This window comes from Siphateles boraxobius, unplaced genomic scaffold (assembly GCF_051911475.1).
Source record: "Siphateles boraxobius isolate OS27281-9 unplaced genomic scaffold, OSU_SipBor_1 55, whole genome shotgun sequence".
Taxonomy (NCBI): domain Eukaryota; kingdom Metazoa; phylum Chordata; class Actinopteri; order Cypriniformes; family Leuciscidae; genus Siphateles; species Siphateles boraxobius.
Genome location: NW_027509181.1, coordinates 9,522,270 through 9,549,260, shown reverse-complemented (window position 1 = coordinate 9,549,260; position 26,991 = coordinate 9,522,270). Strand labels below are relative to the sequence as shown.

Sequence of the window (26,991 nt, the reverse complement as noted above, 5' to 3'; positions counted from 1 at the left end):
ACATGAGTTGGTCATCCGCTTCCTTAGAGGAGCTAGAAGGATGAATCCGCCGCGCCCCCCGTCGGTTCCCATGTGGGATCTTTCATTGGTCCTCGAGGCCCTGAAAGCTTTCCCTTTTGAACCACTAGACTCCGTGGGGTTGAAATATCTATCACTGAAAACCGTCTTTCTGACTGCACTGTCATCAGTAAAACGTGTGGGCGACCTGCATGCGCTGTCGTGCGTGTCGTGTCTTGAGTTTGGGCTGAATGACTCTAAAGTCATCCTCAGACCTAGACATGGCTATGATCCTAAAGTGATGGGCACTCCATTCAGAACGCAAGTCATTTCGTTGTCAGCTCTTCCAGCATCTGACAGCGAAAGTGAGGTGAATCTCCTCTGCCCTGTCAGAGCGCTGAGACTTTACATTACGCGCTCCGCCTCCTTCAGGCGTTCGGAACAGCTTTTTGTTTCGTTTGGTGGGCGCACCAAGGGTCTCGCCTCCTCGAAACAGAGCCTGTCCAGATGGATAGTGGACGCTATAGCAGCCGCTTACGCATCAAAAGGTCTGCATTGCCCTCTGGGCATCAGGGCTCATTCCACGAGAGGCGTGGCCTCTTCGTGGGCATGGTCCAGTGGAATTTCTATCCATGACATATGTGTAGCGGCGGGCTGGAGCTCCCCGTCTACCTTTGTCAAGTTTTATAACCTAGAAGTTTCTGCCTTGCAGGCTAAACTGTTGTCAGTTTGAAGGAGAGGTGTATTCTGCCCAGAACTCCTGCTCAGATCACTCTCACATGACTCAGCTCTCCTGGTTGAGCTGCACTAAGTGGGGTATGTGCCATGTGCCTATACAGACCGGCGCGCGGCTCTGTATTTCCCTATTTGTGCTTATGTACAAGTGACGGCCCGCGTGGCTGGCCACCTTATTTTTCCACTTATGGGGTTCCCCTGAAAGTTCGGGGTCTCATGGTGGATGCTTGGCGCGCACGGCGTTGGCAAAGTGTTCCCGTAGCTTAAGCTAAACTTACGCAATACGAGAGAGCCTCTCGTAAGAGAACGATACTCGGTTACTAACGTAACCTCGGTTCTCTCTAGAGAGGGAACGATTATTGCGTAACCGGCCGTGCTCGCGCCACGAGCGACTTCACTTCAGTCGACGAAAAACCAGGGAAGTCAGCCTACAGCCCCTACTTTTATACGCTAAGCCAGGCCGATTCTGGCGGGCTGTGACGCTATGAAGGCGCGGGCGCCCTTCATTTGGGGTGACGTCATGCCGGGCTCACTGGTAGGCTGCAGCAGTTGCCCGCAGGGCAGCCAATGAGCACGTGAGATGGCCTGCTCTAGGTCTGCTAGCTGCTGCACTGCGTTGACAATGAATACAAAATTAAGGATATTTTTTTGGCTTCAGTATCTCGAGAAGATGAATCTTTCCCGTAGCAATTTTACGTCTCATGGACCAAATCTTCTGTACTGCATCTTTAACTCTTAGGTTTATATTTTCAAATAAATATTTATATTTAAATGTTCAAAAATTAAAGTTAAAATAAAAAATGCATAAACATTAGATGTTTCATTAAATGGATGAAAAAGGATGAATAAAGTCAGGTAGTTTGGCATAATATTTTATAATGATCTCTTAGAATAAAGTACAGCCTTTTTTGTTAAAATATTATGCATATTTGAGGAATACAAATAAAATAAAATTAAATTAAATTAAATAAACTCATATGATGTGATTAAAATGTCCAGGACAGTTTATCATGTCTGTGTCAAGGTCAATAAACTTCAAAAACCTGTTTGGAAATAATGATTTGGGTGTGTACACTCACATGTATTTAATGTGTGATTCAAACGCTTTTTCGTCGATGGTTTCATTATGGTTTCAGACAAACATTTCACATGTTTTTTTACATTTTCAACTTTTTTTCTATTTAATTTTTTGGTGTGTAATGTTGCTGCTTGAGCATGAAAAAGTTCTGCAAAGTTATAAAGCACAAAGTTAACTCCAAATAAAGTTATTCTCTATATCAGTGCACAGTTTTTGAACTCCCTGAAACAGCTCGATTGTAGTCTTGAGGCGAGGCCTGGTTGAGTTGCATTAGTAGTGTGATGAAACTCACGGTTATGCTAAGTCGCCTGGCATTTGACCAAGAAGTTGACCAATCACAACACACTGGTCGAGCCAACCAACCAATCGGACGTAAAGGCTTCATAAACACCAGAACTAAACAGAGAGTTACTGACAGAGTAATGAATAGAGTGTGAATAGAGGTGCTGCAACAATGTAAAATATGTGAACATTCAAGCATAAAAATATATTCTAGTAGACCCCAAAAACAAAACAAAAATCAAACCTTTGTAAAAGGGCATAATAGACCCAGATAGGTTAGACTTTTATTGATTATATATATATATATATATATATATATATAGCAGTGGCGATTTTTTTAAGACTGCAAGGGAAGCTCGGCTTCACCAATAATGTCAAAAAATTAATGGTCAAATGTGTACTATTGTGTTAACATTTTATTGACTAAAAATGCGTTAGAACATGTTCATCTCGAAGATGAGTTAGTTCAAAATCAGCTTCATATAGCACGTCAGCTGACTCGATTTCCTTCTCATTCATTCCCGGACCGTCACAGTGCATTTCTCTGTTGAAGCCGAGCTTCCATTGACTTCAATGGGGCTGCTTTGAACAGTTTGTTTCAATGCTTCGAAACTTGACGGTCATTGGATAAATGCTGCGATTATGGCCCGCCCACGGACGCTCAGCTTCTCTGGGGAGAATGGAGGCTGGACGCTGGGCTTCTGCGTGATGATTGGCAGTGTTGGGAGTAACGCGTTACAAAAGTAATGCACTACAGTAACATATTACGTTTTGCTGTAACGCAGTAGTGTAAGGCATTACTAATCAATTTTCAGTAATATTTTACTCGGTACATGTTCGGTAAGGCTTGCGTTACAACAGACTTTTAGTTTTAATTGTAAAACAAAAAAAACCACAATAAAAAACCAGCAAGACCGCCAGACATTAACGAATGAAAGATGCAAGTAGGCTAAATTACCTGTACGTGGTCAGTCAATAGCCGCATGTGGTGTCCAAGGCTGTAATTAAAGACTAAATGGCAGCGTCTGATATATTTGTATAGCGATTTATTTTTTACAGGAGTGCCGTGAGGTATGATTTCGACCTCTGTGCTCACGCTGGCCAGAGGAAAAGCGGCTAATGGTGAAGATAGCATGAAGAAGACTACATTCGCGAGATGGACGTATGCGCATTAGGCTATTCGTTCTGTGTTTTCTTTCTAAACAGTTAGGCTATGTTTATGTGGTATTTTTCATGTTTTCATCACGCAATCATGTTTTTGATGCCGTGGTGACGCGTTCATGTAAGGGCGGCGGCGCTGCCGATAAAGCACCTAAAAGCTGTCACAAAGAACCGGCAAAAGCAATGATTATGAATTATGTCAAATATAGCAAGGAGACATGTTGATTGTTTATTAATAAAGTCAAGATGAAGTTGACGATGCTGACTCGCGATCTTCGCAGTAGGCTAGTGAATGCACCAGAGAGAAATGCACATTTCATTTCACAAGCAGAGAGCGGTCTGTTTTCTTTCGTTTTGAATTGTTCTGTTTACAAGTAGACATTTCAATATAGATATATTTTTCAGGTCCGTACAATTAATACAAAACGAAATTCACTTTAAAGAAATGCTTTGTGTCTTCTGTGTAAGGTGTCTGTGAAAGTTTTAAAGCAGTCTTTTAGTGCCGCTTCAGAGCGGTCACGTCCGTAACGGAGAACTGTCACGTCTGTAACATTGTTTTTTCCTCATAAATGCGAACACGAAAAATAAAATAAAATGAATATTTTATGTTCTGTGGAGAGCCAACCCTTCTTCATTAGATTTGAGCAGTGTAATTCACAGAATTACAACAAAAAAATCGTTGCCTCCTAAAAGTTAAAAGATTTTTTTTTGTCACACATGACTGTCGATTTCCCTAATATTAGGCTAAATATAAAACGCATGTGTAGACTGATATTTTTCTAATGTCTGGACTCCTTTCTGGGAGGAGCCTATGGATAAACAGACGTTTCATTATTTTGGTATTAATGCATTTCCTGAGAATTTATATAATTATATAAGTTTTGACTGCAAGTCTGCAAATGTCATGTCCATAACGCTGGAATTCCCAAATTTTAAATAATTTATCCTCAACTAGTTTTGTGGTGTAGGTCTACATATTTTATAATGTTAAGTTAACTTCAAATAATACTAATAGTAATTTAAAGATGTGGTTGCATTGGATCTGGACGGTATGGATAACGCTGGGAGTTGGAAGGGGTGTGTCGCCATTCTGCAGGTTCGTGGATCTGAGTGTCGCGATTTCGGTTTCATATCGCATATCGTTACAGCCCTAGTCATTTTAGAATGTTAAGTTCTACTTCTGTATAGTTATTTTGGTGAAAGTAACTCAAAAGTAATACAGGAGTAATGTAACGCATTACAATTCTGAGACAGTAATATTGTAAGGAAATGAATTACTTTTAAATAACAGTAACAAGTAATATATAATGTATTACAGTTTGGAAGTAACTTGCACAACACTGATGATTGGAGGGTCTGTCGAAAGACTGCATCTCCCTTCGATTGACAGCGATTTTGTACAATAAAAAGTTTTATTTTTATTTTTTTATTGAAATATCAAGATTTACAGACAAACATGGCTGCATAACTTCCTTTTCTACAAAATAGGATACAAGGAAAATATAGCCAGAGGGAGCAGCTCTTAATACAACAAGAATATAAATGTAGTCTTAGTACAAAAATAAGGATATTTGTAAGGAAAATAAACATTTTAATAAATAAACGGTAAGGAATTATAATATAACATAACATGACCTAAGCGGAGAATTCAGTCTTTGTTCATCCATTTATCTCAGTTGGGAAGTGCTTTAGGGTATCATATATTTTTTGTGCTTTAGGACCTTTCAAAGTTTTTAAGGATTTTATATACAGTTTAAATTCATTTAAAAAAAAACAACAAATTTGGGAGATGATTTCACAATTCTACACTTGTGAATGAAGAATTTAGCTAGACATACAATTGTATTAGTACACAGCTCCTCACTCTTGCTTTGCAATATCAATCCAAATGTAATGTCGTCACTGGATATAAAGGTTGCGAATTAAGATATCTGCTGCTTAACCCATTTATGTACATCACACCAAAATATCTGTATCACATTACATGAGAAAAAACACATGGTCCGTAGTTTCAACATCATTTTCACAGAATGTACAAGTGTTATCATCTATACCAAAGCGAAGTCTCAGTAATTCTTTAGAGGGGTAAATGTTGTTCATTACTTTAAAGTGAGTTTCTTTCACTTTGGGGGGTATAGGGAGTGTTAGATCCATTGTTCTTAGTTTAGTAATTGTCTCTTTATAAAATTTTTGTATGATGTTATTTTTGTTTTGCCTTTCAGGGTAAAGGTATTCAGTAAAACAATTTCTAATAAAGTGGTTAGTGCATTTTCTATCTAGAACAAGGATCCCTTGAATTGATAGTGGGGCCAATTGTGGTTGTATTGGATAATGTGCCAAAGTGTTTCTTATTAGAAAGACAAATTGTTGGGGTAGCGCTCTGCGTAATTTAGTGAAGTCTGATTTTAAGGGTTGGAAATTATGTTTGATGCAAAATTGTTCATAATTTAAGAAATTACCATTGGTATCCATTAAGTCAGCTATGGACCATATATTTCTCCCATACCAGTCAGAATAGAGATCTGTTACAGTGCAGAACATATCTGTTGTTCCAGAGTACAGATGTGTGGGGTGAGAAGTTATGTACGTACAACATTTTCCAATACAAAAGTATTTGTCTGTGAAACTCTGACAAGGATATAGGTAATTTGTCAACATTAAAGTCCGCTCTAAGAAGAAATTCTAATCCTCCTATTTTCTTGAATAAGGTATTTGGAATAAAATACCAAAAGGAGTTGTTATGTTTGATCCAAGATTTTAACCAATTTATTTTTAAGGTTCCATTAAGGCAGTCAAAATCAATAACTTTAAGTCCTCCATTCTTTGTGTCTTTAACCATATTACTTTTCTTCATATAATGTGGTCTATTTCTCCAAATGAAGTTTAGGTTGATTTGGTTGATAGATTTAACCAATTTGTTTGGAATAGCATTGGAATAGGCTGGGTAAATACATCTCGATAAACATTCCATCTTAGTTAAGTAAATTCGTCCTAGTATTGATAGGTCCCTCCGTAACCATATATGTAATCTTGACTTACATTCTTTAATTTTATTTTCTACATTCAGAAGTTGGCTTTGTTTTTGGTCCTTGGATAGGTGAATCCCCAGGTATTTAATTTCCGATTTAATAGGAATATTACAGATGTCTTCTATTGCCAGCAATTCACACTTTTTTAAATTTAATGTTAGGCCTGAGGCTTTGGAAAATTTTTCAATTTTGGCAATAGTTGTTGAATTTTGGTATCTATCTTTTAAGAATATTGTTGTGTCATCTGCTAGTTGGCTGATTATTATGTCTGTGCCAAGTACATTAAGTTTTTTAATATCATAACAGTTTTTAATATAGATTGCTAGCATTTCTGTGGCTAAGATGAACAGGTATGGTAAGATGGGGCAACCTTGAGGAATACCCACATTAATATTGAAGCTTGTGGTGGTACCACTAGGTAATAGGACACAGCTACTACTATCTCAATATAATCCACCAACCAACTCTCTGAACTTGACTCCAAAGCCAAAGTGTTCTAGCGCCGAAAGAATAGATGGATGTTCCACGGAGTCAAATGCTTTATAGAAGTCTAGAAAGAGAAGGAAACCATTGTCCTCTATTTGGCTTCTATACTCAATTATGTCCATTACCAGTCTTATATTATTATGGATTGACCTCCCTTTTAAGAACCCTGACTGTGTGTCTGCAATAAGATTAGAAATCACCGTTCGAAGACGAAAAGTGAAAATGTAAGTTAGAAGTTTGTAATCTGAATTTCTAAGTGTAATGGGTCTTCTGTTATCTATAAATCTGGGATCTTTCCCAGGTTTTGGAATTGAGATAATAACCCCATGTCTCATTGTTGGTGGAAGCACAAATGTTTAAAAATTTCAGCAAAAACTTGTAGCAGTAGGTCTCTTAAATCTACATAAAAATGTCTGTAAAAGTCACCTGTGAGACCATCGGAACCGGGGGCTTTGTTAAGAGAGAGCCGACCAATTACTGTGTCAAGTTCTGTAATTGTTATTTGATTATCACATGTTTCTTTGAAGTCATCCTCTACTCTGGGAATATGTTTTGCTATTTCCTGAAAAAAAAATTTACAGACCACATTAGAAAATTTAGAGCTATAAAGCTGGCTATAAAATTTCCAGATTTCTGAAGAGATCAATCTTTCATCTGTTATTTTATTATTATCAACCATCAAGGATCTGATGCTATTTTTTTCCTGTCTTCTTTTTTCCAGACCACAGAAATACGCTGAATTTTTTTCCCCCTCCTCAATCCACTTAGCCCTTGATCTAATGAAGGCTCCTAGGGCCTTACGACTGTAATTTCGTCCAGTTTAGGTTGGAGATTTAATATCTTCTGTCTATCGTCTTCAGTTGAGTTTGGCCTACTGCAATAAAAAATTAACTGATTAATAATGTCTACTTCTTGTTTTTCAATATCTTTTTTAATTATTTTACTGAATGAGATGGTAAATTGGCGTATTTTATATTTTAGGAATTCCCACTTTTTGGTAGCAGTTGTTAGCTCCTTAGAATTGGCAATTTCTTTAATTAACAATTTGATTTTTTGGCAGTAGTCATTATTTTTGAGCAGGCTGGAATTGAACTTCCAATATGTGAGTGAGTGGACATTGTTGTCACTGGGTTTGATCTGTAGCAAAATAACGCTATGATCTGTTAGTGGAGCAGCAGAAATATCAGAGCTAATATTATAAAGCAGTAAATTATTTGCAATTAACCAGTGGTCAATTCTGGATTTAAAATTGTGACTTGAGCTAAACCAGGAGTATTTAGATATTCCTGGGTTAAATTGTCTCCAAGCATCAACCAAATTATGTTTTTCACAAAAGTTTGTGAATATGGTGTTTGGATGACTAGCAGAGTGTCTGCGAGGATATTTATCAAAAAATTCATCATGAACTAAGATAAGATCGCCTCCAATTATGATGTTACCAGTTGAGTGAGTTAATTTAAGATTGTCTAAATGTAAGCCAATTTGTTCAAGTAGGTTTCGGTTTTCTCTTCTAATGTTATAGCCATAAAGATTGACTAAGATGAATTTCAGACCATCAATGTTTATGATAAGAATCAGCCAGTGACCAAACTCCTCTGCCTTATGGGACACAATATGACCTTTGAAGTTATTTAGGAGGATGGCGACTCTTGCTGAAGTGACCTTGAAGTGCCATGGCTAAAGTAAGCTTCATCTCCCCATTGTTTACACCAGAAAATAATATCATCGACCTTAGAATGTGTTTCCTGCAAAAAAATGATATTAGCCTTCTTCCCCTTGTCATGTCTCTTAAACCCCTTGCATTAACAGACATTAAAGAGATGGTACTCTTTAAACTGAACATAGGCAAAAACAAAATAACAAACAATCAACAACAATGAATTACAGAACTTACTTAAACAACAGTAGAGTTTCCTATTAGGAATGTATAATAGTAGCAAAACCCTGAGAACACGTTATCATTCAAACTCACTTGTTATCGGGATTCAAAAACCCTGGATCGTTGTGTTTATGGCAAGACTCTTTGACCATTAATGAAAGCATGGGGACCCCGGAACACTGTCTTTAGACCTGCCTTCCTTGCTTGTTCTACTTTCGGCCACACAGCCATCCATGTCAATCTGTCTTCTTTAGTGAGGTCCTCTGCGAAGCGGATGTTGAGAACCTTGCAAACGGGGTGAAGTTTGGTGATGCGCCAGAATTCGTCCCTGAAGTGGCGTCCTGTGAACTGCATGATGATCTGACGAGGACGGTTGGTGTTACTCGGCCCCAGTCGGTGAACCGAATCCAGGATGAAATCCATCTTATCCCTCCAGTGTGGCATAATCTTTCCGATGATATCAGAGATGATTCGTCGTGTGTTTTCGTCTTTTTCCTCCTGTAAACCATTAACTCGCAGGTTCCATCTTCTTTTATAACGCTCCAACTCTGCAGCTCTTTTTTCCACTTCTGCTGCTCTTTTCCTAAGATCTGTGTTCATCTCTTTGAGCTGTTTCACCTAGACGTGCAGTTTCTGGGACTGTTCCTTACAATATTTGATTTCTGCAGAGTTAAACTCTACCACTTTCGCGATGTTGGCTATGGTCAGCGTGTTCTGCTTTAGATCTGCTTTGAAGTCCCGCATCATGTTTTGAAGAGTGCCGATAGCAGCCAGGATCGCAGCGTTAGATGCGTCTTTGGCATGAGCGCCAGCAGCCACGACGTCGTCCGGTCTTTACTTTTTTGGTGGTGCTGGTGGTTTGGAAGGCGATGTTAAGGTATTTTTGGTACCTTTAATATTAGTTTCCATACTTTCTGGACCACAGTAGTCGTGTGCATTGATAGCTTTCAATTTAGCTTTAGTGCTAGCCATGTTATGGTCTGTAATTTTGTTCTCCAGGAGGTGCACAGGGTTACTTACACGTTTCTGAATTATTAGGATAAGTACACTACGGTTTTACATCTGATAAATCAGGGTTTTGATGAGTTATAAGTTCATTACGTTGATTATAATGGTTTTGCTACTCTGAGCTATTCACAGAGCGTCTGCTCTCTCCGCCATCTTGTCACGCCCCGTGTACAATAAAAAGTCAGCTCAGTCCCATGGCGGATTTTGTGTACTCGAAAGACAAACTGCTGTAACCTATTTCTTGGTATATGCTTGACGAAATTGCTAGCCAATTTTCATCAAACATTTCACAGTTTAACCTAATTCCCACATTTCCTCCGTCGATGTCAGGTGCCTTTGTTACATGGGGCGTTGGTGTTTGGATCACGGCACATCTGTCAAGTTTGGTTTCGGTTTTGTGTCAGGATTCGGACATTCATGCTCCGCGTGTTTGTTTTTGTTGTGAGCGCACAGGATGAGCTTACGCTCGTTCTCGTGCATAACGATCTGTCTAGTTGTGTGAACGTGAGGTTTCATGTTCGCTCTGTTAACGTGTATTTTGTGTAGCACGCGGTTCGTGTGTACATCGGGCGCATGCTTTCATGTCATGTTTTGTCTGGTGCTGTGTAGGACACAGCTTGTGTTTTACACTAGCTGTGTGCTTTCATGTCATGTTCTGTGGGAACACGTGGCTTATGGGTGTTCTCATTGTTCTTCATGTCTCATTTTGTGTGAGCACTTTGCTTGTGATTTGTTTTACTGGCCATGTGCTTGTGTTTTTTGTCATGTTTGGTGTGAGCACATGGCTTGTCATGTGTTTCCTTGTGCCATGTGCTCTCCTGTCGATTGTGTCGTCTCCCATCTTGTGACCTGATTATTGGTTCATTTGCCACTTGTCCTCCCTCCTTACCTGCCTTGTTTGCTCACTATTTATGTGTTTGCAGTCTTGTGCTGGTGGCGTAATGCACATTAAAAAGTTGTTTGCCAACTACAATTAAAAAAATCAGAAGATGAATTTTGTAGACTGTTTGTATTTTGTTTTATTTTATTATTAAAATAAAGCCCATCAACTCTGCACCTAAGCCCTCGCTCCTTTCTCCATCCCCACACCTGACAATTAAGTTAAAAAAAAGAGCTTCCCCTCTTTGAAAGACCAGCAGCCGCCACTTACATATATCTATCTATCTATCTATCTATATATATATGTATATATATATATATATATATATATATATAATCAAATATTTCCACTTGCATTGAGAATCTATACAACAACACGGATTGCAGTCGATTAGAATTCCTTTAGTGCAGTATGCAGTTTTAAAAACAACCCCTGAGAGAAAAATCGAGTCAAAGTTCTTGACATGAAAGCTGCAAGCCCGAGTGACAGAGACTGAGCTAAGCAGGCTTGTCAAGGAAAGGTGGCACGGAGCCCTTACCGTGAAGGCATAACTCGGCTGTTCTTCATGATCCACGGGCCTCAGTAGTGTCAGGTAGCGTGCCATCCCACTTGGCGTCACTGCAAAGATGCTGTTGTAGTTGTCCAGAGAGATGCGCACCATAGGATCTTTCGTCTGCAGTGGAAATAAATCAACGTAAACACCCATGTCAGAAGGCAGAGACATCAGAAGATAGAGCATGCTGGGAATATGGCTACACAAATTGCTATGAATGGGAAAAACACTCATAGACCTAGTGCATTAGAGAAACACAATGTAAGGAGAACTCAAGAAAACAAGTCATAATAAAGATAAACAACTCAAAACCTTCTGAAAGAAAGTGGAAGAGCTAGAAGCACAGACTTGTGAAGTTAAAGGCACCGATATCTGCTATATCAAAGTAAATTAAGGAACATAAATATCTAAAGAGTTTATACTAGTGCAACAGCATTTTAAGTCTCAGGGAGCAGCTGAAAAAACACTTTCATGCTAACAAAATTGGTTAAAATAGCGTTGGATTTTTGCAATGAGGAAAAACATATCATGTTTGATCTAACAATATTTTGTTACTATGTTTTATTGAAATATTTGCCTTAACAAAGATACTTGGAAAAATTTAATGTAAAGAGTTACTGAAATCATATTAAGAATTTTCCATCTGTATGAATGCTGATATTTCACATCGTTCTCTCACTCCCACCATTATCTAAAAGTGCAGATTCTGGTTTATACCTGCTCAAATTCCTGCCGGACCCTAGAATGCCTGCAGTACTACAATCTATGTAGACTATTAAATCAGCCATTATGCCCTTGCAGTACATACATTTTTCATGGCACACTGTGCATTATGTGATCTGAGTGCAGATACTGTGGCAGACCTCTTAAAAAGTGCATGACACATATTTGCGTGTGAGGTTTAATTGAAAAATATAGTGCAAATATATGTGACCCCGTCTATGAAAACCCGTCTAAAGTCACAGAATATAATAATGAGATGAAGAGCATCAAATTAGTCAAACTGATGAAAATAGATCATGTGTGCTTATTGCTGTGAATGGTAGCTCACACCAAGGGATTCGAGATACAGTACTCAAATTTTCATTTATAAAATGATAAATACAGAAAATAATATTTTTATTGACATTAAATTTTATTATTTTGTGCAAAAAAAATGTGTAGATAATATCCTGATCAAAAGACGTGTGAATAAGAAGCAGCAGAAACAAGCGATAGCATATGTGAGCAGGTGCATGAGCAAAATAACGTGAATCAAAGCTGCGTAACGTTACCGAATGAAATGTCGACCCAGGATGAGTTGTAGTACTGTGAAGCTTTAGGGGTGTTGGTGGACTCATTTTACTCCATCTATGTTTTGATCATCCTTCTGAATCCGATCAGTATGTAGTCTTGTGCAAAAAAGTGTTTTTCTCAGTTTTTTCTCAAAATGTTTCATTTTAAAGCGGCACTATGCAGGATTTCTGTTTTTGTCAAACAGCGATCCCTAGAGTCGCTGTAGAGTACTTGTATTTAACGTTACTGTCGTAAACACCACTCACGCAGAGCGTATCTGCACTCACGGCCTCTGCACTTCATAATAATAAAGTAGCCTACCGCGTTAGGCTTACCTGAGCCTAAATTCCAGATGACACCAATAAAGTGTATCATGTACGTCGCATTATTTCGCAGGGCTCTCAAGTTTTGAAGACAGGCAAGAGTGACATCCAGCCGACAGATACATTTTTGTCATTGGTTGTTGCGTTAAATCTTACCCAGATACAATAGTGCTATTTTCTGATTGGCTATTGTGTAGCTCGACGAACAACACCAGAGGAGACCCACTTGATTCCTGCCGGTTCCACAGTGAGAGCGGCGCGGCTAGAGTTTTGGCATATTAAATATATTACAAATAGTTTTTCAGCATGAGAAATACAATGTGTGGTGGGAGAGCGTGACAAAAGACCGAAATGAGTGACTGTCACGCTCAATGCGTGACACTTGAGAGCCCTGATTTCGTAACAATGTCCGTTATGATGTTGCTAGACATGATTATTGCAATTTATCATAATAGTTTGCAAATTGCGCTCATTTACACTATTTACAACATGTAGGCTTATTTATGTCCTGATAATTATGTGAGATATTGACAACTGTTCTCATGATAATCGCAGCAATCAACTTTAACAGTGAAAGACTGAGCGAGTGGGACTCTTGTCCGGTTCCTCGTGCTGTCAGATTATCGTTACCTTTTTCTAGACTCTTCCGAACGCGCTTTCTTCGTTTTTTTCGCCATTCTGAAAATGCAGGTCCGATGTTTACTCGTGTCTGTCTCCTTGCTCGGTCAGTCTGCCATTTCCTCTTTTTCTCTTTTTTTTTCTCTTTTCCTCCGACAATGCTTTTCTAGCTTTCTGCTTCTTATATGCCAGCTTTGCCATGGTTGTTCTTATAGCTAGCCGTATCCTGGATGGGGGCGTGTACGCGTGCAGTGCCGTCAAGCAATTTGTTACCTCGCGAGACCTGATATCACACTATACTTCCTAACACTGAGGCCGGTGGCCCGCCGGCCCAAAGTTGCAAGGGTGGTTTTGCACCAGGGGGGTGCGAGACGACCACCATTCAAAACGAAATCAGTAATATAAACATTAGAATGACTCCAAAGCTGTTCGGTTAAGGTAAAAAAGTTACTTAGTTCTGCTTTAAATGAAACTTACCCACACTCAAGTGTTTATATAAAAAAGAATGGATTAAACAAGAATAAATCGTTTATTTGTTATTATTTTTTTAAAGTAGAGGGTCTGTTCTTTCTTTTGATATATTGCATGTTCAGATATCCATACAACAAAATATGATTAAATATGCTGGTGGTGGCTGGCAGCTTAGAAGCGCTGGCGGGGAAAGAGTTAAACACTTGAGGCATTTATCTGTTTTTGAATGGATTTTCATTTTAGAGGAAATATGGTGCATTGGAAAATTGAGTAAACATTTTCACATTCTTTTTCAGGTCCATTACAGCTTTTACTTTGCTCAACAGCTGCATGATCCCCATGACCCCATGTATCCAGGACCAATCTTCTTCAAGACGCCTCGCAAGTGTGCTGTGTTCGCCGTTGCAAAAGAAGGGCTTCCACAGATGGTGATCTTTCTTCTAAATGAGACAAACCGTCACTGGCAAAAGGTACCAACTGTGTGATCAGTCTCGTGGACTACTTTTTTGATAACTATGCTGTGAAGGAGACCCGCTTGCACTTACATGCAGACAATTGCTCAGGTCAGAATAAAAACAATGCACTGGTTCAATACCTTATCTGGCGGGTCATAACAGGCAAGCATCAGAGGATCACTCTTTCATTCATGGTAGCTGGCACACAAAGTTAGCTCCTGACTCTATGTTTGGCCTGTTCAAGCGTAAGTACAGGAATTCAACGGTGGAATGCTTTGCTCATATTGAGAATGTTGTGTGCAAGGCTTCTCAAAGTGGTGTGCTGCTATTGTCCCCATGTATGGCTGGAATTCCTACCGGTGCCTACCAGTTTTTCAGAAAGTGTCCATCAATCAAGCCTCACTGTCAGAGCCAGTCAAACAGTGAGAAACCTGCCACTCTGGTACCAGAAGGACTTAGCTACAAGAGGAAAATGTACCTCTTCAATGAGATTTGGGAATTTGTGGCAGAAAGATACAGATATATTGTATTCCCTAATCCAACAATGCAGAACAAGGTTACAACTGATGAAAATAACAATGTTGTCCATGCAGAGGTGCTGACCCCTGCTACACCCAATACTTGTGGTGTTGGAAGACCAAAAAAGACCCCAAGTGGTCTAGCCAAAAGAATTAAACTGGCTGTGTAGCCTCTTATCTGTTTACTCTCATGACAATCACTTAGCTGTGAGCAAGTATTATATTTCTGACCTTTTTAATACCAAAATTTACATACTTTTGTGAATAGAATTCCTGAGATTATCAGGGATTGGCAAAATATTTTCCATCTATTATTGCATCAAATATTTTGCATCTAAACAAGTTTATAATGTGTGGTTCTAACTGTGTATACAAAGTTTGAAAATGACCTGCTAGAATTTGTTTTTGTGCCGTCCCATATTTAATCCAAATGTTACAAAGAAGCCCAGAAAGAGATTGAAATTTACTGCATATACTATATTGCATATTGCATTAAATATTTAACATTGTTATATGTATATATATATATATATATATATATATATATATATATATATATATATATATATATATATATATATATATATATATATATATATATATATATATATATATATATATATATTACTGTGCATTTACATTATTTAATTCAACTAAGAAGTTAGAATTTCCTAGAAGTCCCTGTGTGACACATCACATAAAATGATATTTTATTGAAAAAGTTTTATTTTATCTTTGACCACCTGTTTAATCATGGTGCTTCTCAGTGCATTATAAGGTAAAAAAGCAGGTTTTGGTAAATTAACAACGTTTCATACAATGAAATATATGATTAGAAGTTGCCATACCATAATACTGGAAACATTGTCAAAGTATTTTTAACTGGGAACCAGAGCTTTTAGCATAAATGTAAAGGAATATGTTTTACAGTGAAAAACAAAACATTTCCATTAAATAAGTTTATATATTTGAATGTTTTCCCCTATCCCATCAGAATGTGCAGAATTGATTAATAGGGTGATTCCTCTGAAAAGTGTAATACTGCGTTCAAACATTGCTTTTGTTTGTTTATCCCGACCAGCCTGTTAACTGTGCAAAAGTTTAGAGCAGGACTATCTGACCAATACTAGATAGGAATAATTTTCTGGAAATATTATATATATAAATGTAAAAATATTATTATTATTATTATTGCATTTACATTTAGTGGCACACAAATCACACATTTCAAATTTAACACTGATGTTGTTTGCAATTCCTTCTCATGCTCTAGATTTTTCAGCTGAATGCAGTCCTCCAAATTTACCAAATTATTAATGAGATACATAAGATCGATTGCCAGTCAGCTCAAAAATGTAAATCAAAATGAATAAACAAGACACAGGGCAGTAATCATGCAGAGCATTAAGCAAATTTGAAGAATACAAAAAGACAGCACAGCAAAAATGAGAAAGAGAGAGAAAGCAAACAAGGGCTTTTTCACTTCTCACATCTCACAGTAAATCCATTAATACCTACAGGCACATCACTGGGATTCAGCTTTAGATGGGAGACAAAACATATGCTTGACATTAGAGTGTTTTCCATTTATAAGACTTATGTGATTAAAGGGATAATTCACCTATAAATGAAAATTCTGTTGTTGTTTATTCACCCTCATGTCATTCAAAAACTTTATTTCTTCCATGGAACACAGAAGAACATATTTTACAAAATGTCAAGACTTCTACTTTCCATACACCATAAAGCTCACGATATACTGCAAGCTAAGAACAAACTGGAGTGACATCATTTCAAACAAAATCAGGCGAAAACGAAGTTTGTTTGAAGTTAATTTCGGGAGTTCAAAACAGACTGCTAAAGCAAACTTTCCAGGAAAGTAAACATGATTAGTCAATGGTGATTACGTAAAACGTAGGTGTGGCTCTGAGGCTCCGCCTTCTTTGATGAGGAAATCTTCTCCAATTAATTTATTTTTCTTCTCAGATGCGAGTATAAACATGAACACAATGAACAGCTGTTTTACAGTAGAAACTGCAAGATGTAATTCTAATAAAAAAAAAGTGACACTGACACTGTTTTTTCATGTTTAATACTCTAAAGTTGCTTGCTTTTCAGCAATTTATTGTATATAACTTGCAATATAAATAAAGGTGACTTGACTTGAGTAGAAGCAGGGAAAAGAGCAACATGAACATTCTTCAAAATATCTTCTTTTGCATGCAGCTGATTTTTTATGACATGAGAGAGTAAATTATTGTTTTAATGTTGTGTGAACTGTCCCTTTAAGTTAGATGTTTGTCAGAATTCGTTATGTTCTAAATACTTTGCCTTTCTATAAAGCGGAGATAATTGCAAAAGGGAGAACATTAGCGCACTAAGCGCCACCTCAATAACTCTCTAGGTGCGAGTCTCTGAGACCGTATCCCTGATGCTGTTTTCAATTTTAATTTGCTTTTCTTAATGCTCTATAGAGCAGGAGCTTTGTTTAACATCAGAGGAACATTTCTATACACACACATCCCTCAGGACATGTGAAAATGATTGTCGTCTGAGCACAAGCACAGAAAAAGAGCGAGTCCTCACCTCCTCGATGTCGTTATCCAGGGCAATAATGGCGAGAGGGGTGGAGAGATTGGCACTGCTCGAGATAGTTGTGCCCAGCGGAGCAGATTCTGAGATGAATCCATGATAAGTGGCCACCTGGAAGTACGGCGCCTGATTGTTCTCATCAAGCACCTCAATGTGGAGATTGGCAAACGCTGGGAGAGGGTGTCCATTATCCTGCTCCGCCTAGAGAAAAGAATGCCATGAGTTGAGAGATCCTGACCTTAAGATGGAATACTGTGGTGTGAAACCACTGCTTTTTTGGATTACTGCATGCAGCATATATAAGAATTGCAATGTGATAAGTAGGGATGGGAATTTATAAGAATTTAACGATTCCGATTCCATTATCGATATTGCTTATCGATTCGATTCCTTATCGATTCTCTTATCGATTCTCATTGGGTGAGGGAATAAGTACTAATGTGTTTGTTTGTATTAACTCGCTTTAATATCTGATCGGAATACACAGCACAGAGTATTAGATTAGTTTAGTATTAGTATTAGTTTGAACCTACACTGGTCTCATGGTTCGGTTCGATTACGATTATCATGTCATCGATTCAGTTCAATTCGATATCTCGATGCATTACGATGCACTGCATCCAATTTTCAATTTTACTTCAAAAGTGATGTGTGCGTGCGCACGCGTTTGTGTGTGTGTGTGTGTGTGTGAAATTCTGTCAAATCAATTTTGTTTTTAAAGAAATGTTCATTTAAAAGCAGCGCTCATTCATCAGTGTATAATGTTACCCTGATACGCGCGCATCCGTCAACGAGTCCATTGTTGAAGACGATCATCCATTTATAATCACGCGTAACAACACAGAATACTTGTAATGTGACCATCGGGTGCGGATACCTAAATGAGATAACATTAGGGAGGGTGGATGATTTTCAAATCAGGTTGTTCATAAAAGCCGAAATGTGCCCAGATGTAGACTTTTAAAGTAGTTGGAGCATTTTTAATTACTCACACTCGCGTCAAATGAATTGCATGCTGTGTAGCCAAATGTTTCTGCATATTGGAGGTAGTTCCCTTTGAAATTGAAATTTTACAAGTGTTGCAAGTGACCGTATTGTCGTCTTTTTGCGTGAAATATAACCAAAACAACGTAGCGCGTGTGTGACGTCATGACACATTTGCAACGAGCGGAACCGATAAGAGGAATCGTTAAGCAAGCATGCTAACGGTTCCAAGGAATCGGTTCGTTTGGCACCGGTTCTGAAGAAGAACCGGTTCTCGATTCCCATCCCTAGTGATAAGCCTCTATGGGCATACGAGGGCTTAACACTATCTACAGACTTGCCCCGCTAAATTAAATAAAGACCATGGCTGATTAATTCAGGTCCTTCTCAAACTTAATTCTCTCTGAGCCTGGCATGCACCCAAGTGCTCTGGGCATCTGACAATTTAGTGTAGTAGCGATTGCTCAAATTCCTACCTCACCAGCAGCACCTATATAAAACTAACATCAAATTTTAATGTCTGAAAATCCTAATGTCCAGGATTACTAGGTCATGCAGTGATTTTGAAGTTTCAAAAATGCATGGTTTATGGTCTCCATGTAGATATAAAGAAATGTTTTGTACTGTTAAAATTACACACTTTTAGCCCTATTTTAACAATCTAAGCGCATGGTCTAAAGCGCAGGTGCACTTAGGGCGTGTCCGAATCCACTTTTGCTAGTCTAATGACGGGAAAAATGGTAGGCCTGGCTGGCGCATTGTATAAAAGGATTGTCCCTATTCTCTTAATGAGTAAAGGGTGTGTTCTGGGCATAACGTGCAATAAACCAATCCAAGTCTCATCTCCCATTCCCTTTAAAAGCCAGTTATGCTTGCGTCATGGTGGATTCATTATTTACATGGCGGAATTTGCAAGCGGAAAAACTGAACACTTCTGTATCGGGGAAACGGATCTGCTTGTGCGCGTGGTTAATACAAGAGAGAAACACACAGACACAGGATTACTCGAGCAACAAAACTGCCTCTGAGGATTACAAGACGTGTTGCAGTTCCAAATTGTGTAAAACAAAGTCTTTGTATTGCCTTCCCTCCATTAAAATTAAAATACTAAAATTAGGAAAGAGTGGATGAACTTTGTTTTTAACATAGATTGCGTCAGTAAGACTGTTTATTTGTTTGCTTCATTTTATTGCAGATTTGTTTTTAAACAAGACACCGTTTGATGCAGGATTTTCAGAGACTGAAAATAAAATAAAAAATGAATGAAAATTATGAACCCTGAATTTAAGAATGACAGTGTGGCAAACGATGGTACATACATTCATAATTTGTTTACAAGAAACACTGTACGTTTCTTTTTTTTCTATAACTGGTTAACATTTATTCATTTAAACACTAATGTTATGTAATAAGTACCTCACAAATACATAAGGAACAAATATAAATAAAGATAATTAATAACCACACTGTAACACAGACTTGAGTATCATTGGTATTTGAGGTGTTGGTTTATTGTCTTTTGATTAGATTCTGGATTAAACATGTTTAGCTGAATTTTGCCTGTTGCCATTTTTCAACATTGGAAGTTTTAAAAAGAATTCTGTGTAATGCGGGGGACATTGAAAATTAGTTTAATATGCAAAACTGTTACCTAATCATACCAGTGGGTGTTAACTTCCAATTCTTGAATGTGGCACTTCTTTCAAAACAGATTACTTACTAAAACCTAATTATTTATAATGTTGGCAGGATTTTTAAATTAAAGCATTCTAATTTCGAAGTGGACCTCAGAGAACATAAAATGTAAAAAAAAAGAACATAAAATGTAAAAAGAAAAAAATACTGTTCATGACCTCTTTAAAATATTTTACCCTTTTTTATTCAACAACATAAAATGTATCAGTAATACCAAACTGATCTTACAGCAATTTGTACGTATTTTACGAGGTTGCTTATTCGTACAAATTCATACGACCACTTGTACGAATTCGTAAGATTTGCCAAATCGTACATATTTTATGAGTTTCTCAATTCGTATGAATCCGTTCAAATGACCTACCCCTGACCCGCCCCTAAACCTACCCATCACCGGGGTTTAGACAAATCGTACAAATTCGTATGAATTGGTCGGGAGATAGCGTTGGTAATGCTCACTTCTGAATCTATGTTTTTTTTTTTTAAAGCTTTTACTTTTGCTGAAGGCTGTTGCTAACAAATGGCTAAATGGGACTACAAAGTTGTTAGGGACAATAAACATCATCACGCTGAAGAGGAAAACTCATCTACTCACTAGTCCGCTTTTACAGCCTCATTATGTTTATAATCGTGCTCTTGCAAACTATTCTAAATCAAACTTTAAGCAAAAATGACATGGTAAAAATAAGATCTATAATGGTATGCACATATATTTGCACATTTACGGACATATATATATATATATATATATATATATATATATATATAGCAATAGTAAAGTTTTATAGAAAAGTCATTGAGATGTAGGTGTAGACTGCCTTATTTAAGCATAACAACAGATGAACTCAGTCCTGTTTGTAATATCTGAGTGTGGGTTAGGGATCGGGGTAAGTTTATCATCACTCCCGCATTAAAATAGAGCAATAACCTACTGAGTTGCCTATTTCTAGACAGCTACAATTTTAGGCTGAAGGGCAAGTTCAGAGTGGCTTGTAATGGTAGTGAGGACAGACAGAATACAAATATAAAATATACAAATTGTAATTATGAATGAAAATACAGCATCAAGTGTGATAAACACATAACTCATCAGAATATGAAGTTTATTGCATCAGCTAGATTACCTCTCATGCTCAAATTGAAACCTTGCAGGCATTTTTAGTTTTGGATTCATGAAAATGTGAAATGAAATTATGTATAATATGTTGGTGGTGTGATGTATACTGGCTTACAGCAAGACATTATAAAAAAGATAATTAAAGCAACAGAAAGAGATTATATTTCCGTCAATAAAGCTAGTCTCACTCCAGTGAATCAGCTTATGGTTTACCCACAGACAGTTGACTGACATTCTGATTCATACTGAACAAAAATGTTACTGAAGCATTGAGTTTGATCTAATGTCATAACATTCATACATTTTTAAATGTGGCTTAAGAGTTTGAATATTTTTGGAAGCCACTGTATATCTGATATATTACAGAATCCAACTGACAAATATGTCTAAACCGATGGATTCTGGGAATCTTGTAGCATACGCACTACGTGATCGGATTTTGAGGGGGCTCAGCCTTGCGGCTTTTGCTCTGAAACTGAGATCTTGACTGGCAGGTTGACACGCTGTTGTCACAATAGGGCTGGTTTTATCTGTGTGGTGCTAGAACTGAAATTCCCTAGAGAGAAGCTAAGAGTTTCCAATCAGTCGGTCACTCTCGGCGTACGTTGTGACCGACGAATAGGAATCTCACTAGAGAGGCCAATCTACTTCGAGTGAAACTAAACGAGCCAATGCACATTGGCGTGCAATCATTTGCATCAGCTGTTCAGCCACGCAGCGTGGGTATATAATGAGCAGCAGGTGCAATTGCATTTCAGCTTTTTGCTGAGGAGCCGAGCACTTCAATGCTGTGTTCTCTACAATAGAGTGTTTTCAAAGCGAGCGAGCTCTCAACAGGACCTCTTCAGGCTGGTGTGGGCGATAGAGCGCGGCAGCTTGATCTCTCTCTCTCTCTCTCTCTCTCTCTCTCTCTCACTCTCTCTCTCTCTCTCTCTCTCTCTCTTTCTCTGTTTTTCTTAGCCTTTTTGGTTTTCTGTAAGATCAAAAACAAAAAAGCTGTTTTTACAGCTGGAAAGGTGCGCCGTGAGAGCGCTGAAAGGCTGTTTTCACGGCTGGTAAGATCGCCAGCAAGACAGACAGCGCACGACAGGTGCACATTCCTGTCTGTGTTCGCTGTGACCGTTCACAGCACCAAGGACTGCAGTCCCTAAAAGAGCTTAAATGGGTAGAGCTTTTTAAAGATGTCACCCATTTTTGGAAGATGACCATTTCAGAGCTACAGTCGAGACTCTCGTTCCTGCAAAGGGGCGGAGTCCCTGCGCCTCCGCCAAGATCTAACCCTCCTCCGAGGCGGTAGTGCGGGAGATCTGAGGAGCGCACTTTCTTTCGGGGAACCAACCCCCTAGGAACCCCCATCCCTCCGACGCTCTGCAGCCAGTAGAGCCGCCAACAGAACATGCTGGACCATCCACTAGGTGTGTAACAGTCGTTTCCTTCGGCGCTTCCCATGATGAACAGATGTCGATCGCTACATCGGAAGGTGGGTCAGACTTCTCTGTGGATGACGATTCGGCGCTGCTGCCCCTTTCAGGTGTGGCAACGGTGCCTGAGTCGGACCCGGTGATGATGGCCATGCTTTCCCGGGCCGCAAACAGGATCGGGCTCGTGGCTGAACAGCTGATGCAAATGATTGCACGCCAATGTGCATTGGCTCGTTTAGTTTAATTAGAAATAGATTGGTCTCTGTAGCGAGATTCCTATTCACCGGTCATGACGTACGACTCCGATCCCTCCTTCAGGGAACGAGGGTTACCATATGTAACCGAGACGTTACTCTTTTGCTGATCTTACACTGATTTGCAGAGGGAAAACTACTGTATCCGGCAGTCTGTGATACTTTGTGAAGTATGATAACAGTACATTCATGAATATATCCAACCCAGCTAACATATCAGTAAAAAGTATATAATATAGAATACTCATTCCACTCATCATCTGTGAAGTGGAGCAAGACCACCAGTTATTGTTTCGGACTCTCATCCAAAGATGCCTTTTTCAATCTTAATGAGTTAATTCCGATCGAAACACAATGTGTGTGTGGCGAACAGGACGAGGCCGAGGGACGTGAGAGAACGGAGCGAGACCGGTGTGCTCACAGGTGTCGCTCATTAACACTCGCACCACCGGCCTCGCTCCGTTCTCTAACGTACCTCGGCCTCGTCCTGTTCGCCACAGTGTGTTGTAAACGTAGCTACTGTTCACACTTCTCTTTTCCATACACTGAAAGCAGGCAGTGGCCAGGTAAAGCTCCAAAAGAGGCATTAAAAGGACCACAAAGACATGCAAGAGTCATGAAAATACTTCACATGACTAGTGCAGTACTGTATATTCCACGACATCTGAAATTGTACAGTAGCTCTATGTGATGAACAGACCAATAGGTACTATAAATATAAAAATCCTGGCAGATGAGGTTCGAGCTCCTTTTGTTTTCCACAGCAGAAAGCATATGAGTTTGACATGACATGAGAGTGAGTAAATATTGTCAGGATTATTAATGTAGTCAATTAGCCTTGGATCTATTCACTCTCATGAACCATAGCGGTATTGCTGTATGCAGCTAGTCTTGTTCTTGCTCTTTGATCCTGAAAAGAGTGACAAGGTTCAACACCCAGTCTGTTTCATCAGCATAAATCCATGTCCAGTCCATGCGTCCACTGTGAAAAGGCCAGCGGCATGCACAGCATTCTTTACAGATCATGCTCGCATAGACTATCATAGAGCATGATGTTCAATTCATAAACTCATGAACACGCTTGGCTCAAATCCACAATATTATTTTTCTCTTGCCTCTGGGAGTCATTCCTAGTATGCAGTACAGTTTTATAATAGGGGTGGAACGGCACATGTATTCGTATTGAACCAAATCGGTACGGGCGTCACGGTTCGGTGCATGAATATACACGGAGAATACACGGTATAAAAATAAATAAAACTCTAAATAGCGATAAATTTCGCTCAATTCGCGTTTGGTCTGAACAGACTGCGATGTCAATATTGCAATGCTGAAGTGTGTGTGTGTGTCTGTGTACGCGAGAGAGGGAGAGGCGTGGGCGCGATCGAACTGTGTGTGTGTGTGTGTGTGTGTGTGTGTGTGTGTGAGAGAGAGAGAGAGAGAGAGAGAGAGAGAGAGAGAGATAGAGAGAGAGAGGCGCGGGCGCGATCGAACTGTGTGCGTATGTGTGTGTGTGTGTGTGTGAGAGAGAGAGAGAGAGAGAGAGAGAGAGAGAGAGAGAGAGAGAGAGAGAGAGAGAGAGAGAGAGAGAGAGAGAGAGAGAGAGAGAGAGAGAGATAGAACAGTGGACACATAAAAACATACTCCGTCATTTCGTTCATACAGGACATCATTCAAACGGGAAAGTGTTTACATATATTTGTGTACACTCCCAATAAAACACAACATTGTGCTTTTGTCACACTCTAAACTCTTGTGATACTGTAACCTACAACTGTCACCCAACCAAAATCGCATACACACACACACAGAGTTTTATTTTTCAGTTACACATTCCTCATTGATAAAAAAAAATTAGATATTTAATTAATCAATTATTTATAATAACGATGTGAATAAAGTTAGGGTTAAATAAAATTAAGGAAAACAAATAGGCTACATTGATCTGAAATATAACAAATTAATTTTAGATTCATTCAGGTAAAATAACCAAACATATCGCAAGGTATTTTGGTCTTTTTATTAATTTAATTAATAAACTAATTAAATTATATAAAACTATTGTCAGTGCACTACAAATAAACTGGTTCTATGCCCTAATAAAACTTATTTAAAATTTATAAAAAATATTTATAATTATTTATAAAAATGCCTTCTGCATTTAATTTATCCAAGACAATGAGATATTTTAAAATGTCTTGATGTTTGGTATTCAATTTCACTGAATTTCCAGGCATTAATGCATGCATGTATGTATCTATGTATGTATGTATGTATGTAGTATTTATTTATTTATCCAAAATGATGATATACATTTCCTGATGTTTGACTTTAAATTTCACTGATTCTCAAGGCAGTCATTAATTTGCTCGCTTGCTGACTCTCTCACTGACTCACTCACTGACTCTCTCACTGACTCACTCACTGACTCACTCTCTCACTCACTCACTGACTCATTGACTCACTCACTCACTCACTGACTGACTCATTCACTCACTCACTCACTCACTGACTCATTCACTCACTCACTGACTGACTCATTCACTCACTCACTCACTCACTCACTCACTCACTCACTCACTCACTGACACATTCACTCACTCACTCACTCACTCACTGACTCACTCATTCACTCACTCACTCAGTCACTCACTCACTGACTCATTCACTCACTCACTCAATCACTCACTGACTCATTCACTCACTCACTGACTGACTCATTCACTCACTCACACACTGACAGACTCACTCACTCACTCACTCACTCACTTATCTAAAAGACATTTTAAATTTTTTCATGTTTGACATTTCATTTTCAAGGCATTTATTTATTTATTTATTTATCTATCTATCTATCTATCTATCTATCTATCTATCTATCTATCTATCTATCTATCTATCTATCTATCTATCTATCTATCTATCTATCTATCTATCTATCTATCTATCTATCTATCTATCTATCTATCCAAAAAGAGGAGATATTTAAAATTTCCTGATGTTTGACATTTAATTGCACTTGCTTGTTTGCTTGCTTGCTTCACTTCTTATTTACTTGCTTGCTTACATAAGGGAACATTTTGTTGTCAAAGTTGTCATTATTACCTTGATTACCAAGTCGAAATGCTGGTACTGTTCCCTTTTGATGGGTTTCAGGAGCTGGAGCTCAGCTGTGGTCTGATTCAAGGAGAAATACTCTGCATATGGCACCGGTTTCCCTACAAAAACAGAAGAATGGAGGGATGCATAAGATTAACGACTTGTATGGAAGTGTTTGCCATTGACTATAATAACTCGCCATGATTTAGAAACATAGTGTATTAATTTTCATAGCGATACTTCATACAGAAAGGCAGAATAAAATCATTAATGCACTTCCTCTATAAATAGCCACACGCAATAGTGAGTGCTTTGTTGATAGTTAAAAGCATGCGGCTGCTGTCAGATTGAGCCGGCACAGCTGTGGCCTACAATATGTTCTGACATATCCCTGACTGGAGGTCTAACCATTCCGGCAGCGCACCTTAGTTCCTCGGCTCAGGTCGCGAACAGCGTGGTTTCCCGAGCCTGCTGCTCCGCTTCCAGGTTTCATCTCAAAGCACAGTTGGTGGGCGCACCTTGCCTGCAGCATAAATGCATTTGACTCCCGCTGAATTTCTGACCTGCTACTCTGTTCTGCCTTTCCTTGGAAAACCACTGTTTCCTCCACGGTGAGGCCTTATTTGCCGGTAGCGACTCGATATAGAATACAGAGAGCCTCACAGAGACCTACCGATGAGAATGGAGTACAGGATTCCCGGGCGTTCTGGCGGAGGCTGGATGTTTCTGTCTTGATCCACAGCTTGAATAGGAGGAGTCACATTGACAGGGTTAACTCGGCTCTGGAAAAGAGACACAGAGAAGATTATTGCATTATTTCCCTATAGTGAAAAATAAATATACTAAAATGTATTTAAAATACATTTATGTTATGCTAAGTATACAGCAAAAACATTGACATATTTGTGTAAATAATATAAATACCCTGAAATTGTACTTCTAGTATATTAAATTGGTATACTAAGTCAATTTAGTCTGCTAAATTGGAACAACTAATTTTGTACTTAATGCACTTTAGTTATCTGGAAATAGTCCTAAAGTCCAACTAAAGATATACTTAAGTATATTTGATTGTGTTTAA

At 38.6% G+C, this 26,991-nt stretch overlaps 1 protein-coding gene across 1 annotated transcript in view; it reads right to left on the bottom strand.

Moving 5' to 3' along the window:
- Positions 1–26,991, bottom strand: part of pcdh15b (protocadherin-related 15b) — a 288,259-nt gene that overhangs the window by 148,972 nt on the left and 112,296 nt on the right. Inside the window, exons 10-13 of the mRNA XM_077206152.1 lie at positions 26,584–26,692; positions 25,917–26,029; positions 17,335–17,541; positions 11,074–11,208 (exon numbers count right to left, since the gene is read on the bottom strand). Coding sequence (XP_077062267.1) covers positions 11,074–11,208; positions 17,335–17,541; positions 25,917–26,029; positions 26,584–26,692 — 564 coding nt within the window. The remainder of the gene's footprint in view (positions 1–11,073; positions 11,209–17,334; positions 17,542–25,916; positions 26,030–26,583; positions 26,693–26,991) is intronic.